The sequence below is a fragment of the Anolis sagrei genome, chromosome 3 (assembly GCF_037176765.1).
Source record: "Anolis sagrei isolate rAnoSag1 chromosome 3, rAnoSag1.mat, whole genome shotgun sequence".
Lineage (NCBI taxonomy): Eukaryota > Metazoa > Chordata > Lepidosauria > Squamata > Dactyloidae > Anolis > Anolis sagrei.
The window spans coordinates 222,420,758-222,440,712 of record NC_090023.1 but is presented as its reverse complement, the minus strand read 5'-3'; the positions used below and the strand labels follow the sequence as shown (position 1 = coordinate 222,440,712).

General features: G+C 38.9%; 1 protein-coding gene across 1 annotated transcript; it reads right to left on the bottom strand.

Moving 5' to 3' along the window:
• Positions 1 to 2,106: 2,106 nt before the first annotated feature.
• Positions 2,107 to 18,948, bottom strand: NME9 (NME/NM23 family member 9). The gene is made up of 7 exons (XM_060766802.2): positions 18,903 to 18,948; positions 14,811 to 14,868; positions 13,777 to 13,880; positions 11,671 to 11,742; positions 6,607 to 6,723; positions 5,089 to 5,194; positions 2,107 to 4,067 (listed from the first exon to the last, which is right to left on the bottom strand). The coding sequence occupies exons 1-7, from the start codon at positions 18,933 to 18,935 to the stop codon at positions 4,063 to 4,065; spliced, it is 495 nt and encodes a 164-aa protein (XP_060622785.2). The 5' UTR covers positions 18,936 to 18,948; the 3' UTR covers positions 2,107 to 4,062.
• Between the last annotated feature and the right edge of the window lie 1,007 nt (positions 18,949 to 19,955).

Here is a 19,955-nt window from a genome sequence, read left to right as displayed (position 1 = left end):
GGCTCGCATGTCACAGCGGTCCCTTCCGACGCCAAAGGGAGATGCAACTGGTTTAGGCAAAGCCCGCACATTTGAAAACCCAGTGTCGCTGGAGAATTGAGACAGTTTGACACCACTTTAAATGCCAAGGCTGGATGCTCAGGACTCTTAGGAGTTGTGGTTTTACAAGGTCTTTATCCCTCTGTGCCTTAATACTTTTGCCTCACCAAACTACAACTCCATAGGATTGAACCATGGCAGATAAAGTGGTGTCAAACTGCATCAATTCTGCAGTGTAGATGCACACCTCTAGTTATAACTTGGCTTCCATCTACTGCTCCTTCTAAGCAGAATATCTGCTTTAAACTGGCTTATATTATCTGAGTCTACATATATTATTATTATTATTATTATTATTATTATTATTATTATTATTATCTGTAGACCCAGATAATCCAGTTCAAAGCCAATAATGTGGATTATATATCTTGACATTCTGGATCCTATGACAGTGTAGAAGGGGCCATTGGTTTTAAATGTTTATATGTCATTTTCAATTGCTTATTGCTTATTTTTGTTTATGTGATTTATATTTGTATTTTATTGAGTGTTTTTGATGTTTTGTTTACTGATGTTTGTTTATTGATGTATTTTGGGCTTGGCCTCATGTAAGCCGCACCGAGTCCCTTGGGGAGATGGTAGCGGGGTTTATTATTATTATTATTATTATTATTATTATTATTGTTCTGGCTTTCCACTGAGGTAACAGTTTCATCCCCTACAAGGGTTGGAAAATTAATTCTAGCTAAATATATAATACTATTTGTTGTTAATTGTAACCTTTCTATTGTGAAGGCAATGCTCAGTTCAAATATGTTGTAAATAACTTTATTTCACATGACACTGACATGAAGTCTGTGATCTAGAATGCTTGCAAAAGATATGCACTTATCAATTTACAATGGATGCATAAACAGCACTTAGGTGAAGAAAACAATGAGATGAACAATTCTCCAGTGGTAGCTCTTAGGCCAGAAACTTCCCTTTGCAACATATCCATTCTCTGAAATAATTTTTCTCCTGTCTGCTCTACACTTCATCGCTCTACACTTCATCACAACACGAGAAAAAATCCACTTTAAATTCGGTTTCTGCCTCCTGCAGAATTCTGGGATTTGTAATATACCGAGGCTGTTAAAGTCTTCTCCCTAAACTACAAACCCCAGGACGCAGAAACCAGATTTTAAGTGGATTTTTTCTCGTGTTGTGAGGAGATAGAGGAAATATTGATCTCACATGAGGTCATACAAGGGAAGGTTGGCGTTCTCAGGTGCTGATGAGTCAAGTCTGCCAATCCTCTCTTTAAATGTGTTCATAATGTCTTTGTATGACATTATACAAAGACATTATAAACACTCTTATGTGTTTATATGAAGATTTGTCTTTTCAATGGAGGTAGAGGGGTCAATTCCATCAAACCTGGGTCAATGGACCAATTAGGAGTACCTTCATTAAGGGAAAGTCGAGGACTCGTCTCTGCCTCATTGTCATCATCCATTTCCTATGCTGATGTACAAGTGGTCTTTAAAGTACCTGAGCTGACCAATGCAGTCAAATTCATTAATTCATTATCCAGGCTGTGTTCACTTGCTTCTGGTTCTTTTTCAGTGTTTGCTGGACTGCAGTATTCAAGAATTGACCTCTGAACTAGGTCAGGCACAGTGTTCAGAGCAGAGGTTTTGCGTAGCTGGGCCCTCGTAGAAACCATCCTAGTCATTGAAAGCTAATTAAGCTAAAAGCTCCACTGGCTGCCTATTAGCTTCCAGGCTCAATTCAAAGTGCTGGTGTTACCCTATAAAGCCCTAAACAGTTTACCAGTTTACCTATCCAAATGTATCTCCCTCTATGAACCATCTAGGACAGGGGTCCACAAACTTTTTAAACAGAGGGCCAGGTCACAGTCCCTCAAACTGTTGGAGGGCCAGATTATAATTTTAAAAAACATGAATGAATTCCTATGCACACTGCACATAGATTTGTAGTGCAAAAAACACTTAAAAACAATACAATAATTAAAACGAAGAACAATTTTAACAAATATAAATTTATTAGTATTTCAATGGGAAGTGTGGGCCTGCTTTTGTCTGATGAGATAGAATTGTTGTTGTTGTTGTGTGCTTTCAAGTCATTACACACTTAGGTTGACCCTAAGCGAGGGCTGTTCCAACATTTGGTCCCATAACCAGGTTTTGAGTTTCATTCTAAAGGGCAAGAGGGAGGGGGACAATCTAATGTCACTGGGTAGAGAGTTCCACATGCGAAGGGCCACCACTGAGAAGGCCCTGTCTCTTGTCTCCACCAGTAGCATTTACGAGGATGGTGGGACCGAGAGTAGGGCCTCTCCTGTTTATCTTAGACTTCATGGTGGTTCATAGCAAGAGATACGTTCAGACAGGTAAGCTGGGCCAGGACCATTCAGGGCTTTATAAGCTAAAGCCAGGACTTTGAATTGTGCTCGGTAGCAGATTGGCAACCAGTGGAACTGGCATAGCAATGGGGTTGTATGCTCTCTCTATGCCACTCCAGTGAGCAACCTGGCTGCTGTCCTTTGGACTAGTTGAAGCTTCCAAGCAGTCTTCAAAGGCAACCCCACGTAGAGCACATTGCAGTAATCTATTCAGGATGTAACGAGAGAGCGTGGGCCACTGTGGCTAAGTCTGAGTAAGCTTACAGCAAACAAAAGCTTTTGACTCCGCAGCCACCACGAAACTGAGGACACCAGCAAGGGAAAGACTAATCGCAAGCAACTACTTGTAATAGAATAATTGTTATTTTTTGCTGTATCCACTATACTGATTTTAAGTCTGTGTTTGCTTCTGCCTCCGTTCCTTGGAATGTCAAAACAAATCAGTTTATTTTCTCACTCCCACCTCTTTTGCTCTTTTGAGTTAATTAGTAGTATGTTGCTGCTGAGGTTCAAAGCTCCCCTTGTGATAAGAGTAACTTAATATAAACTTATCAGACTGTTGTTGATATTCCTCTTCATTTGTCAACCAGCAAATGTATGGTGAATATAAATGATGATAATAATAATGATGATGACGATAGTGATAACAAAATGTTAAATGATTAATGTCTTAGTTTCTTACCATAACAAGTGCTGATACAATAATTAAAACATCAATTCACCTTTTTGGACTTCATTGGTGCAGATCTATGCGTAGTCTACACATCGGTTAGTTGTACTTTTATTTTTAAGACCACAACTTTAAGGAGGGAGCAACCTTGTTTTCTGCTGCTCCAAAGATTAAGACACGGAGCAAAAAATTAAAAGACTCTGGGCTCTTCCACGCATATAATCCAGAATATAATGCCATATAATCCAGAATATAATGGCAGAAAATTCCACAATATCTGCCTTGAACTGGGTTATCTGGGTCCATGGTGCAATATATTCTAGTTCAAAGCAGAAAATGTGGGATTTTATTCAGCTGTGTGGAAGGGGCCTAAGGCAGAGACAACGGATTCAAAAATTATTCCACCTAAACATCAGGAAAAACTGGTAGAGCTGTTCAACGGTGGAATATGCTGCCTTGGAGTGTGGTGGAGCCGTCTTTTCTGGAGGTTTTAAAACAGAGGCTGGATGGTTATCTGTCAGGAGTACTTTGTGTGTTCTGGCATGGCAGGAGATTGTATTGGATGGCCCACCCCTGGTGATTTCTTTTTACTCTTTAACTTCATGATTCTTTATCAAACACTCTTCTGCTCCTTGTGGTACAGTGTTAGCTATGGGGAACATGTTTTAGATATTTCTTCTCTGTACTATTCTGTCATATTCGTCATCACCACAGCCGTTCAGCAGTGGAACTCTCTGCCCCGGAGTGTGGTGGAGGCTCCTTCTTTGGAAGCTTTTAAACAGAGGCTGGATGGCCATCTGTCAGGGTGATTTGAATGCAACATTCCTGCTTCTTGGCAGGGGGTTGGACTGGATGGCCCACAAGGTCTCTTCCAACTCTTTGATTCTTTGATTCTATGATTCTATGATTTCCAAAAGGCAGTTGGAAGGCCAGTCCCAGAAAGTGATTACTCTAGGAAGGAAAAAACAGGGAGGGAAAATTAGTATAAGAAGAAAGAAGTATATTTTGGAAACAACATCAAATGAACAACATGTGCTTGGGAATTAGGAAGCAATTTTTTTGTCTTAGCCCTTTGAATCACACCAGGCAGTGAAATAAAGAACTCTTTCCATTTCTGTACATAAATTTGTACCCCGTGAGTGTCCTGATGTTAAGGCTCAAATTTTAGTAAGAGCTGCAGACAAGTTTGCTTAAGCAAATTGAAAGGGGGAAAATGAGGTTATTTTAGTAGTGGAGCCTTGTACTCTATAACATATCCCTCTGCAGTCAAATTACTACAAAACTATCTAACAAAGCAAGTCTCAGGGCCCATCCACACAGCTATATAATCCAGAACATCAAAGCAGAAAATCCCACAATATCTGCTTTGAACAGGGTTATTTGCATCCACAGTACCATATATAATAGTAATAATACACTTTGTTTATATTTTGCCCTTCTTCCCTGGGGGACTCAGAGCAGATTACAGCATTTACACATGTAAGCAAACATTCAATGAGTTTACATTCAAATACAACGAGGACACACAAACACAACCAAAGGCAAAGGCTTCTCCTTTCATTTCCGGCTTCTGGGGGCAGTGCTCATCTCTAGTTCTGGGGAGGTGCTTTTCTCCATTTTCAAGCAGAGGAGCTGGCGTTGTCACCTGGTTGTGTGGCCAGCAAGATTGCTTGGAGCATCTCTGCCTTTTCCCACTAAAGCAATACCTATTTATCTACTCACATTTGCATGTTTTCGAACTGCTAGATTGGCAAGGACTAGAGCTGACAGATTCTATATATTCCAGTTCAAAGCAGACAATGCAGGATTTTATTCAGCTGTGAGGAACAGGCCTCAGTTATCTGGATAATAAATGCAAGATGCTCTGTCTGGGATGAGTAATGCAGTTCCAAATAGGAAAAATGCCGATAAATCTTATGCATCTAGGATTGTTGACCTCCTTATGATAGAACCAATTAATAGAATTACAAACCTGTCTCATCTTCCTCACCATCTTCGTCGTCCTCCTCCTCCTCCTCCTCTTCTTCTTCTCCAACACTGGCACTTTCTTCTACTTTGGGAAGGCCTTCGTCCTGAATCTGGCATCAAAGCATAAGAAAATGCTAGTTTTAGAAAGCAACACTGGTATGTTTGCTTTTAGTAATAGATTTGTTTTGATGTGTTTTCTTGTAATAAGTATATAAGGAAAACATGAAGTTGACTTACACTGAGGGCCCTTCCACACAGCCCTATATCCCAGAATATCAAGGCAGAAAATCCCACATTGTCTGAGTGTGGACTCAGATAACCCAGTTCAAAGCAGATATTGTGGGATTTCCTGCCTTGATATTCCAGGAAATAGGGCTGTGTGAAAGGGTCCTGAGTCAAACAATATGTTTAGTTCACTATGATCTATACTTACTCTCAGGGTTTTAGAGAGGAATCTTTCTCAGGCTTATCCAGAAATACTAGAGACTGAATTGAAGACATTTAGTATTCAAAAGATATATTCTTGCCACTGAATACTAACCATCAAATAACATGGTGGGACGGATTTAGCCCACGGACCTTGTGCTCTAAAGGTATTTGGGAGGAGATGAGTCTGGGGAGGTTTTTCCTTATTTACTTATTAATTCCTTCATTTTATTCATCTATATTACCACCTTTCTCCCAATAATAGCATTCAAGGCAGCTAACCACATATTTTAAAACAATATTAAGTTAAAACTATATATAGCTATTAATAAAAGTATAAACGTTCAAGTTATTTTAATAGTGATTAAACCATTTATAAAGTCAAAAATCATGAAACACCATATACAAATCTTATGAACGGCACCCCTTAGAATTCAGTTAGTTTTTGAAAGCCTGACAGCATAAAATGTTTTCGCTTCCTAACAGTAAGACTGGATCTACATTGCCATATAATGCAGTTTCAGAATGCAGATTAACTGCATTGAACTGGATTATATGGTAGTGTAGACTCATATGATCCAGTTCAATGCAGTTAATCTGCATTCTGAAACTGGGTTACATGGCTGTGTAGATCCAGTCAAAGTGAACATGAATGGACCCATTCTGGCCTTCTTTAGGTCGGGAATTCCAATGTGCTAGAGACCAGCACAATATTTGTGCCCGTTGACAACAAACATTTATTTCTTTGTCACTGTGGGCTGGAAGCCAATATCTTATATCTACGGATCACCACTTCAAGCGGATGGAGCCCCCAGTGGCACAGTGGGTTAAACCCCTGTGCCGGCAGGTCTGAAGACCGACAGGTCACAGGTTCGAATCCAGGCGTCCCCTGGGCAACGTCCTTGCAGACGGCCAATTCTCTCACACCAGTAGGGACTTGCAGTTTCTCAAGTCGCTCCTGACACAACAAAAACAAAACAAAACAAAACAAAAAACCCCACTTCAAGTAGCATTGTCCTATAAAAGATGCTTCCAACTTTTCTTCTATTGAATGACATTTAAAAAGGACGGCGAAGATGGCAATAGATAAGATTACCACCACTCTCTCTGCTCCATGATCCAAGACCTTTCTTTCTGCTTGCAGCTGCTCCAAAATGGTTTTCTGTAACAATGGTGCATTAGCTCCCCTTACCACTGCTACTAACTCACCTCCCTGAAAGAAAATAGACATTCATAGCTCATAGACCTTACAAATGTGATTTGTGTTAATTAATACTCAAGATACATACATTAGTATGACTATGTCATACTATAGTCTGGCTTTGACTATACAATCAGCCTTCCACATTTGCCAGAGTTAGGGGCACAGGAAAGTGAAAAACCACAAATGAAGAATGCAACTCTAGGAATTTCCAAGGCCCCTTCTACACTGACATATAAAATCCAGATTAAGTACTTTGAACTGGATTATATGACAATGTAGACTCATATAATCTAGTTAAAAGCACAATCTGGATTATCTGGATTTTATATGGCAGTGTAGAAGGGGCCCAAGTCTTCCAACCTGATTTTGTAATCAATGTTTGGAAGTTCTTTCTATAAATACCTATGTCCTATTCCCAGGGCAATTTGAACTTAAAAGGAAGTTCCTCACAGAATTCCATTACTATGTCATCAAAAGAGGAGGATACAGCGGCTAGCAGTAAAGAGAAAGCCCTTTAGGAAACATGCATAGGAATGTGGGGAAAGGAATCCCTGAGCTTAGCCCTAACTTTAGTCTAGCTACTCATTGAGAACTGGAAACTTGATGACACAAAGATTTGTGCAGTCCAGGGATGAAACCAACACATAAACACATAGTTTTGTGGTGTTGTCTGTTTCGCAGGAAATGAAATAGTGACCGTGTTGCCTTGGATTCCCTTAAATTACATAGATTGAACTATAACCTGTCTGAATTTTGCTTGTAAACTGTGATAGATATAGTAAAAGGTAAAAGTAAGACATTAAATCTAGTCGTGTCTGACTCTTGAGGGTGGTGGTCATCTCCATTTCTAAGCTGAAGAGCTGGCATTGTCCATAGACACCTCCAAGGTCATGTGGCCAGCATGAGTGCATGGAGCGCCGTTACCTTCGCGTCAAGGCAGTACCTATTGATCTACTCACATTTGCATATTTTTGAACTGCTAGGTTGGCAAAAGGTGAGCCTGACAGCAGGAGCTCACCCACTCCCCGGATTCAAACCGCCAACCCTCCGGTCGGCAATTTCAGCAGCTCAGTTTAACCCACTGTGTCACCAGGCGCCCGGTAGATATAGTAGTGTTTACATAATGGAAAGGAGATTATTTCCAGACTATTCCCATTAAACTAAATACCTAGTCTAAGATAAACATACAAGCTCTGAAGTAACAAAGTTATATTCAGTTTTCATTCTTGAAAAAGAAGGAAGACAATAGGCTTTCAATAGCAATAGTGTAATCTCACAGTAAATTGCAAAGCTAAAATAGAGCCAGTATAGTGCTGTGGTTTGAGCACTCCTGAAACCAGGGTTTGAATTCTCATTGAGGCTAGAAAATTGAATGTGTGACCTTAAGCAAGTCACTTTCAAAGAGAGGCAAAGACAAACCTTCTCAGAACAAATCTTGGCAAAAACAGTATAATAGGTGTGCATTACAGTCAGTAAATTGGAAACAACTGAAGGGCAAAAATACAACAAAAATAACATATATAATTCACCCTGCTAGGAACATGTGAAAAGACTTCTAATCAATTAACACCATGATGTCCTGCTTGTATACCACTTATCAACTATTAAGCAACATTTTTTTTAAAAGGATTACAAAGATCTGTTCCACAGATTTTAAGGTCTAACAGAGAGTAAATATTAAAGTAGGGGTGGGCACACTTTGGACTTCTCAAATCTAGTTTGTTCTTTGATTGGAATCCCCTCCCTAAATATGCCAACTAGAACGAAGTGCAAAACATTGGCTCGGAAGCATGGATATATCTACAATGATTGAAGAGGAGGATGCCTTCAAGCGCATTCTTAGCTCAAGAATTAGTTTTCAGTACCGCAACTGGAGCTTGAATTCAGATTCTTTCATACATACGTACATCCACTTCTGTTTCCCCTCAGGCTTTCCTGTTTTAGTAGCACAACGTGGGAGGATGAAAGGCATTTAAAAATGTTTGCTATAGTTAAATCATCAGGAGACAGGAATCCTTTCTATCTAGTACAAATCATGCAAAATGCATCAGTTGATTTCCCATCCCCATTTAACTCCTGCCAGGCCTTACGGTACTTTTAAAAGAATAATATTGACAGCCATTAAGGAAGTGAAAGGTTTAGAAAAAGAGGGGGAAAACATACATTATTTTCCAGACATTTGTAAAAGGGAGGAAGGAAAGATTTCAGACAGACCTCACAACCTCTGAGGATGCCTGCCATAGATGCAGGCAAAATGTCAGGAGAGAATGCTTCTGGAACATGGCCATACAGCCCAGAAAACACACAACAACCCAGTGATTCCTGCCATGAAAGCCTTCAACAATACATTAAACAGAAGAGAGATACGAATTTGGTGTAGAAGGCTCAGCAAGAGAAAGCAAACAAAGCCAGATGGGTAAGAAAAAGAAATGGCATATTGGTTTCCCATATTTAACCCATAGACCAGAGCTGCTGAACTCCAGATGGTCTAAAACTAAATAATAATAATAATAATAATAATAATAAAACTTTATTTATATACCACTCTATCTTCCCAAGGGGACTCAGAGCGGTTTCCACATATGCAAAATAATACAAAAACATACAATATAAAACAAAAGCATAGGCATAAACTGTTAACACAACATATACATTAAAATAAATTTAAAACAAAAGAAAATGTTAGAAAATAAAATAAAAGACATTGCATGATTATAGGAATCAACTACAATAGATTGAAGCCAAGTTGATTAAATTCAAGAAGCTATGCATGAAATGAGTTATTACGAGGATTCACATTGTGTGCTTGTATACATCTGCCAATAATAATAATATAATAAATATTTGCATACTATCCCTGTTGATTATTATTTAATGTGTGTTCGCATGCCTCTGCTTATTGACAGCCACATAACATATTCATATTATATCTGTTATTAAGAATTTTACATTTTAATTCATCTTTGTCTACCATATATACTTGAGCATAAGCCGATCTGAATATAAGTTGATGCAAATCTAATTTTACCACTAAAAACTGGGAAAACATATTGACTCGAGTATAAGCCAATAAAGTTACATTAATTGAGGCATCAGTAGGTTACATGTTTTTGAATATTTACATAAAACTGTAATTTAGGATAAGACTATCCAACTCTGAGTAAACCATTATTCTAACCTTCTTCAATGTAAATATGCTTATGTATCCTGTGAGGGTGGTAAATCTGTATAAGCAGAGTAAGTAGAGGTTTTACCACAGTATTTAAACCAAGGTATATCCTGCTGTATAATAAAATGTCACTCAGACTTGTAAAACAAGTAACAGTATCTTTACTTTGGTTCAAAGGTTCAAACAGGGTAACAATGTATTCATCAGTCTCTTTGAATACAGGCAGGGAACAGAGGGATAAAACAGTCTTTTTAAATAGTCTTTAAAATAAGCCTCATACCATAAAATGATCAGTCTTTAGAATAGTTGGCAACCAGCAATTTTACTTCACTGCCCAAAGAGAGAACAAATGGCAGAATGACAGAACTGTTGCCCTCAGCAGCCAGCCAGAGGCAGCAGCCAATCAGAACCTTTGCCCCTGACACACTCAGCCGATTGGCTGCTGACACATCTCTCACATATCCTTCCAATAATAATAGAGTATAATAATAAATGTAATAATAATAGAGTAAAATAATGTAAATGTAATAATAATAGTAATAAATAGAGTAAAATAATAAATGAAATAATAACAATAATAATAATAACAAAGTGAAATAATAAATAAATTTGACTTGAGTATAAGCTCAGGGGGGGCTTTTTCAGCCTTAAAAAGGGGCTGAAAACTCGGCTTATACTTGAGTGTATATGGTATATTATATTCTTGTCTACAGTGCACCTATATTGTATTAGTGTTTTCCTTTTTCGTTATTTGAATTTTGTATGTACAATAATGTGGGCTGTGCATGTTAATTTCCCATGCTTTTGAAGCATTCAGATTTGATTCTTATTTACTAAAACCAATTTCTATATTTATTTTCCTGTGCTATTAGTCTAAAACCATAATGCTAACATTAAAGCATATCACTCTTGTATTTTAGGTTTATTAACAATGACGACAACAACAAAATCCTAAATTTCCAAATAAAGAGATTAGGAGTAAAAGAAGGGAAAGAGAGTTCAAAAACTGAGCTGGGAAGAGAAGGAAACTTTTTTCTTCTGTACTGTTAGTCTAATATTATGCTGCTAATATACCTGACTTCTTACAAAATGTGCCGGTCTTCTGCTTGATATGTTGTAATCCTTAATTTGCTAATAGGGGATTTTAAAAAAGGAGGGAAAGAAGAAATGGGGAGGCGGAGAGAAGAAGATTTGGCAGTGCGCATCCTGTCCTGCCAAAAACTAATACACCTAGAAGGTACTTGAAGACTGTTTGTAAATGTATGTCATCAGTAAATAATAGAAATTAAAAGTGGCATAATACTGTTACAACTATGTAGTGCTGCACATATATCTTTAATATGTTTTTTTTAAAAAAAAGAAAATTGTACTCTGGGGGTCCAGGCCAGTTAACAGTGTAAACAAGCACCAGATGGCATGGCTAGAATTCAAGTATCAACAGGGTAATATAGCAACTCATCACACATTCAGACTTTTCTTCCTTCCCCCTACGCATCAGCCATATTATTCTACACACATGCACACTTGGAAGCAGAATAGGAAAGCTTCACCATCCAATTGCATCACACAGAAGGAAAATTTATTCTACTCCAGTATAAACAGAAGCCGAGAATCTAAACAGTCTGGTTCGATGGTATTCCCCTCTCAAATCAGCTGGAAGCATTTGGACCTATTCTCAATCAGTGCCACCCAGTGTTAATATAGTACTGCAAGACAGAGAACAACTTCTTAACTGAACGATATTTCTTGTTTCTAAATTTTTTAAAAAGGCTTTGAAACCAACTTACGGCATAAAAGAGAAATGTAGGCTCACATTTACCACGGTATTTCTCAAGAGCATCAATTGAATCCACTTCAGCCTACAGAAAAAGAAAATAATTTACTAAAAGCAAATATTCATAATTACATGGAGCAGGATGGGGAAGGCCTGTTATTTCATATCATTCTTTAAACAAGACTCAGTAGTCCATCCTTTTGGAAGATTGCAGCAGGCTCAATTGGACATCACTTTAAGAACTAGGTGAACAGCAACCTCACAGCTTGGGTCGCTCTTGAGTCACCAGATCATGATGTTAATTTCTGCCCTCCCATCCCCACATGGAGAGTGCAGCTGGGGAGATTAAAACCAAGACCGTATTCAGACAGTTTCTGGGGGCCTGTCCACACCCACTCCAGAAGGCATGTGCTTTCTGGGGTGGGTGTCCACACGTTATCTCGTGAGTAGCCCGAGAGAACATGTGGAGGCCCTAACCCCTCTCCCCAGACTCCTTAAAAAACTAATAAAAACTTACATGGCCTCCATTAGAAGCCTCGGCCAGCTCTCCCGGTGCGTAAAAATGACGCACCAGGAGAGCGGGGGGGGGAGTGATTTTCTTCCCCCCCCCCCCGCTCTCCTGGCACATCATTTCTATGGGGGGGGGGGAGGCAGGTATTCCCACAGTTTACCAGGTTTATTTAGCCCAGTAAACTGTGGCCTACAGTATTCTGCAGTCCAGACCCAGAAATAGTAGATTTATCCTGTGCCTTCCAAGGAGGTGTGGAATAAATCCACTATCCTCAGTTCTTGTGGGTTTTTTCGGGCTATATGGCCATGTTCTAGAGGCATTTCTCCTGACGTTTCGCCTGCATCTATGGCAAGCTTCCTCAGAGGTCCACTATCAAATTAATTTGCTGCAAACCAGAGTTTTCCTGGTTTGTAGTGTATTAATTCGGGACTGTCCAGAACACTGTCTGGACAGCCCCTCCTATATTGCGGGAGTTACCGCAATAAAGGTCCTGTCTGGACGGGCCCCTAATCATAGCTAGAGAGGTCCATAAACTCCAGCTCATCTACCTCCTACCTCATTTACCTCCAGAAGGTTAGGGCTTTGACAAAAGGCAAATGAGAAACTGCCACAACCCAGACTGAGAATGATCCAATGAGCTGGACCAGTCCTATGGAGTCCCTTGCATGTATTTTAAGAAATTGTGTAAAACTTACATATATACTTAGTCCCTGTCAACACTGCCAACAAGATGGATTATCAGTAAATTTCTCTTCCCAATAACTTACAGGAATTCAAATTCTATGTTTGGTGGACATATACATGTACTGTCATGAATCTTTATGCTATTTGGGGGCGGGGGAGTCAAATTAAGTTATATCTCTGCTTATGCTTCTTCCCCAGTTTTGGTCATTTGGAAGCCAATGTATTCATTTCCACTCGTATAATCTAGCAACCAGGATCTTTTTGATTTTTCAAAGACTAACGCTAAATTCCTCTAGCTTTCCCCAATCTGGTCCATATCTCATGTTTTAGACCAGGGCTTCTTAAACTTTTGCACTTATGACCCTTTTCAGTCATAGAGTTTTTTTTGTGACCTCAGACATATTGATATATAAAACAGGTGTAAGAATTACATTTACTGGTGATAAATCAGCATTTGCAAGGCTTACTAAACAGGCTGATTTTCCTTTTTATGAAGTATCTTCTGCAGAGTCCATTGTAAAAACAGCCACTAGGTGACATTCAGAAAACGTTTACTGTTGCCAAATTTTTCAAGACCCCAACATTGAGCTAAGGGACCCCATTTGGAGTCAGGGCCCACAGTTTCAGAAGCAATACCTAAGGCCCCTTTGAGACTGCCATATAAAATCCAGATTATCTGCTTTGAATTGGATTATATGGCAGTGTAGACTCAGATAATCCAGTTCAAAGCAGAGAATGTGGATTATCTGCTTTGATATTTTATGGCAGTGTAGAAGGGGCCTAAGACTACAGGTCCCACCATGCTAGCTATTTTGTACTACTGTTTCTACCTATACTCCATCATTGGCCATGATACCTGCAGTTGATGGAAGCCAATTATATTTGTACATTTGTATTATAATTGTATACTTGATACTATCTTACCACAGCAAAATGCAGGAGGTCATCACCTAGTTCATTTCTTATTTTCCTGAAAAGGCTTATCACTGTTTTACATGGTCCGCACCAGCCTTGGTAAACGTCTACCACTGCAAGGAGAGCAAAAGATTTCAACAGAATTCCAGCATTTTAGAGAAATGTACACAGATAATCCAGCACATAAATCTCTATAAATTAATTAGTACTATTTCCTGATGTAACTAACAATTGCTCTACAAATCTAATTTGTTATTAGTAGTCTGTGCTAGATACTGTGATGATCTGGAGGAGTATAGCATGAGATGTTACAAGTGAACCCCTTTCATGGAAGGAAATGACTGAGGATGTTTTGCCTATGGGTTCCTCAAAGTCATGGATCCACTGCTTCTCTATGTCAGTGCCACATATTCTTGTACCTGTATGATATTGGTGTTTCCTATTATCCCAGAAAGCACCAATACCATACAGGTACAAGAATATGTGGCACTGACAGAGAAGCAGTGGATCCATGTTCTTAAAGCTGGCTCCAGACTTTGAGGAACCCATAGGCAAAACATCCTCAGTGCTTTTCTTCCATGAATGATTTTTTTGGTCACTATTACAGTATTTACTTGTCCTTGCATGAACTCCACCAATTATTTGGATGCCGGGGGGGGGGGGGGGGAGTATGGGGGACAAGACAACATGAATGTAAGCAGTGGGATGCTTACTGGAATACAGGTCAGCAAATGCCCAGTTTACATCTATATGCAAATTACATCTATATGTAAATTAAACATTAAACATGCCAATCTCTACATGGTATCATACCCACACAGATTTTTTTGGCAAGCTTTGGAAACATATTATGAAGACATACACCGAACAGTACTCAAGATAACTCCTTTATAATTAACATTCTCATCAAGACAGAAAATAGATAGATAGATAGATAGATAGATAGATAGATATTGCCCTGTAAAGGTTTGTCAGGATATAGTTGTATTTCTGATCAGCAACAGAAGCTATGGGCTGTTTTGTACTTGCAACAGAAGTCTTACCTATCAGTCCTCTGGAACTCAGCATTTCTTCCCAAAGTTCCTGATTGCTTATAACCATCTGTATGCAAATTAAACATAAAACAATATTACCAACAATTTTTTAAATAAAGCAGAATAGCCTTTTTGAATGCAGTTGCTACCAGACAGACTTTGAGTTTCTCTTAACTGTAGAATTAGTGCAATTTGACACTGCACCCTTTCACACAGCTGAATAAAATCCTGCATTTTCTGCTTTCAACTTGAATATATGGCAGTGTGGACTCAGATAACCTAGTTCAAAGCAGATATTGTGGGATTTTCTGATATTCTGTGATATTGGGCTGTGTGGAAGCGCCCTAAGCCTCTGGGATAAGCAAGTCTATCTTTGTTGTATGCTCTGCCGCCGAAGTTTCAAGCACTTTAGAATGGACAAACATTTGTCTTCCACATTTCTCTCAGGGCCCTTCCACACAATCCTATATCCCAGAATATCAAGGCAGAAAATCCCACAATATCAGCTTATCTAAGTCCACATTCAGATAATGTGGGATTTTCTGCCTTGATATTCTGGGATATTGGGCTGTGTGGAAGGAACCCAAGAGATAAGGCAAGCTGAAGCAGGTGTGTGTGTGGAATGATGTCATGGGACGGATTGAGACCTTTTAAAGTGGTTTCTGCTGGTGCAAACATTTGTGAGACCAATGTTGTATTCAGGTGAACAGAACTTGGTTCTTGGTCCTTCATGTATTCATTCAAGTTTCTAAATATCAAGGCAGAACATCCTACAATATCTGCTTCGAACTGGGTTATCTGAGTCCATGCTGCCATGTACGAGCTTTGGTTCAAAGCAGATAATGTGGGATTTTATTCAGCTGTATGGAAGGGACCTTTGTTCCTGTTTCTAGTTCATGTGTGCCTGCCTTGGATTCATGCTATCATATTTATGGATATATTTGTGGACTGACTCTTGAGACTGTATTTGAAAGGATTTCGGACTCTTGGCTATCTTGGAAATAACTTTTGGAACTTTGATTCTCTTTTTTTTAGATTTGCTTATTTTTATATATTTTTCTCTTAATAAACTTTTACTTATTGGATTATCTGCACAGAGTGTGATTTGTGGTGAAAAAGTGTTTCAGGGCTCTAGTGCAATGGTAGCTTCCTCTGCAAAATAGTACTGGTGCCTCCCCAAACTAGAAATTCTAGAATTCCACAGCAGTGATCCATTGCAGTTTGAGGAGTGTCAAACTGCATTGATTGTACAGTGTAGATGCACCTTTTGGTTACTCAGTAAAGGGACAACTTTTTTTTGCATTAAAAGAACTACTAATATTCCAAACTCATAACAAAAACACCTGTAAACAAATTCATTTTGTGGATGCTATTTTCTTACTCTGTTACCTATCCGAAAGTATCTCCTGCTATGAACAATCATGAAGCTTAAGATCGGCAGGAGAGGCCCTGCTCTCAATCCCGCCACTTTCGCAAACGTGGTTGGTGGGGACGAGAGACAGGGCTTTCTCGACAGTGCCCCCCCACCCCGACTGTGAAACTCTCTCCCTAAGGACACCAGGTTGGCCACCTCCCTCCTGTCCTTTAGAAGACAACTGAAGTCTTGGCTTTGGGACGAGGCGCTCGATTAGTGGACAGCAGCATTGGAAAGAAAACTTAGGATATCTGCGACATTGGATTTACCCTGACTTGGATTTGGTTTTAATTGGCATGTTTAATTTATTATTTAATGAATTGTATAATGTGTTTCTAATTATTGCTAATGTTTTAAATTTCATTTTTAATTGTTTATATGCTGATAGCATTATATGATGCTTGTGTGAGGCCACTCTGAGTCCCCCTTTGAGGGGAGAAAGGCAGGGTAGAAATGCATGAAATAAATAAATGAAATGAAATAAATTTCAGTGTAGTTTTAGGAGAGTACAAATTCTTTGTTCAGCTGCTGTTTCCTTATCCTGTTATAACCGATTAAAAATACATATGCAAAGCCCCAGTGCAGGAGAGTAACTGTGACATCCATGGCATTACAGACACAATTACAATACCACAATATTGTTTGCACATTGGCAAATGTTTAGTTATCAACAATCTGGCATGCAGTGACTACTTTTCCTTACAGGGATACTATACTACTTTTACCTATCTGGACCTTAGAAGTTGCAGTCCTCCTTAGACCTTCCTGAGAAAAGATATTAAAAAGAGTTTTATAGACTACAGTTTTCAGCATCTCCCAGCCAGCAGGGCCACTTGGTTTAATCAAGACCTATTGTTCTGGAACACATGGCAGAGAATAACTCTTGAGTGACAGCCCCCAAAGTGTTGCACAAGAATTCTATGTTTTATTTATAGTAAAGTAAATAACTGAGGGTCACACTAGAGAAAACATCCACTTAAAATCTGGTTTCTGCCTCCTGCAGAATTCTGGGTTTTGTAGTTTAGTGAAGATGTTAAAGACTTCTCTCTAAACTACAAACCCAAGAATTCTGCAGGGGGCAAAAAACAGATGTTAAGTGGATTTCTTCTCAAGTGTGACGAGGCCAACAATAGTCATTTCAATAAATCCAATAGGTCTACTCTTGTGTAAATAGCTGGCAGAGCTGAAATAATAATAATACTTCTTCTGGCCACTTGATGGCAGGATTTATAGAGATTATATCCGTATGGGATGATTCTTACATAAAGAAATCACAGAAACATTGCCAGAGATTTTTATTTAAAGGTTTCTATCTGTGATGCTGTATTAGTTTTTTTCATAAAGAATATCAAAGAGACATGTGGCCTCTTAAAAACCAGCAAATGTATTATGGCATAAAATAGCGTAGACTACAATTGCATGTTACGAAGTGGATTGTGAATTGATAAAGTTGATGAAGTGTGTTCACCAAACTTGGTACCAAAAGAGTATTTTACAGTTTAAATAATACCTATTTAATCCGGGGAGCGGGGTGAGCTCTTGCTGTTAGCCCCAGCTTCTGCCAGTTTGAAAGCATGCAAATGTGAGTAGATCAATAGATACTGCTCCAGCGGGAAGGTAATGGTGCTCCATGCAGTCATGCTGGCCACATGACCTTGGAGGCATCTACAGACAACGCTGGCTCTTCAGCTTAGAAACGGAGATGAGCACCACTCCTCAGAGTCAGACATGATTGGATTCAATGTCAAAGGGAAACCTTTATCTTTTACTAGACTCATATAATGTAGTTTAACGGCACTGAAGTGTATTATATGACCATATATTGCAGTTCAATCTACATCATAATGCCAGTGTAGATGAGTACTGAGATAGCACAGGAAAATACAAACACATCTAGAACATACGGCCTACAAGGCTAGTCAATTTACTATTTTGGCACTCAATGCAGAAAAATTCCACTTGCATTTCCCTTGGCATTAAAACACAACATTAAATTGAACAACTATCAATATGCTGCCTTTTGTGATGATAAAAGTCACCTACTTGAGATGAGCACATCATTCCAGCGGATGGAAGTGGCTGGACCAAAATGAATATGAACCTATGTTGGGACCAATATCAGTTATTGCCAGATACCCTGATTTTCCTTATTTTCAGCCTCACAAAATTGTTGGAAAATAATATCTAGAAGGACTGCTTCTCCCAGTCATCTTATATTTTAATGAATAGTAATAGACTGGATTTTTTTATTTGAAACTTAATGGCTAAATCTGTCTCAATTAAGCTTTCCCTTTTAGAAGCATATTTCATATTTATTTAAGTGGAGGGGGGGGGGGGGTAGGCAGTGCTTATTATTATCCAGCCAAACAGTCAGCCTTTGATTCTAATTCTATATTATTCTGCCAAATAAAATACTCTGTGCCGACAATTTCTTCCCAGAAGGCTGCACTGCAGAGATAATTTAAATCTGCTGTTATATTTCATTTCTGATTCATCCAGATGAGGGGCGAAATGAATTACTGGCTGTTGCCTTGGGAGACTGGTAAATCCACTTAGAACTCCATTGCTTTTGGTTTTAGACCGGCTGTCAAAATGCAACATAGTCTTGCGTCAAACCCACCTCCTCCACACAAGCAGGAAATGGCAAGCACACAGTTACATTTACAGTATTAACCTTTTATACTGACCTGCAAAGCTAATTCCTTCTTCCTGCTGGCCATTGTGCTGCCGAAAGCAAACAGGAGTAGAAAACATCATGCCATTTATATAAAACCGACACATAAAATCTGTACAAATAAGTTATGTATCTTGTTATATACAGCAATGGCAACTGCAACACAATCCCATACATTGGTAGATACTACCATGTTAAAATCAATTAAAGAACTAATTTAACTAGAAACGTATCAACAAAATGTAATAACTTAAATAAACTTTTAAAAATAAATCTGAGAATCTCAGTATTAATTAAGGTACTGCTTAATCAATCAATCAATTAACTTAATTAATCCATAATTAATTAAGTTACTGCTTAATCAAATGAACCACAATGCTAAACAAATATTAAATTTTACTTTACCCAATTGGCTCTTTACTCAAAGCCCAGGGCCCTTCCACACAGCCATATATCCCAGAGTATCAAGGTAAAATAACCCACAATATCTGCTTTGAACTGGGTTATTTGAGGGCCGATCCACACATCCCTATATCCCAGAATATCAAGACAGAAAATCCCACATTATCTGAGCATGGACTCAGATAACCCAGTTCAAAGCAGATATTGAGGAATTCTCCTCCTTGATATTCTGTTATATAGGACTGTGTGGAAGGGCCCCCAGTCCACACTGCCATATATCCCAGTTCAAAGCAGATAATGTCGGATTTTATTCAGATGTGTGGAAGATGCCCTAGTTCTCTTGGGGCCCTTCCACACAGCCATATAACCCAGAATATCAAGGCAGATAATCCACAATATCTGCTTTGAACTGTACTATCTGAATCCACACTGCCATATAACCCAATTCAATGTGGGTTTTATACTGTGTGAAAGGGCATTGCATGTGTGAATATGAGAGTCATCTGCAATGTAGAATTAATTACACCACTTAGAAAACTCAAATCATTCCATAGCTTCCAAAGTGTTGTCAAATTGCATTAATTCTGCAGTGTAGATGCACTCATGGGGTAAAGGAACGGTAATGCTCCGGTCACAAATAGTCTGAAAAGGGCACCAAGACGGC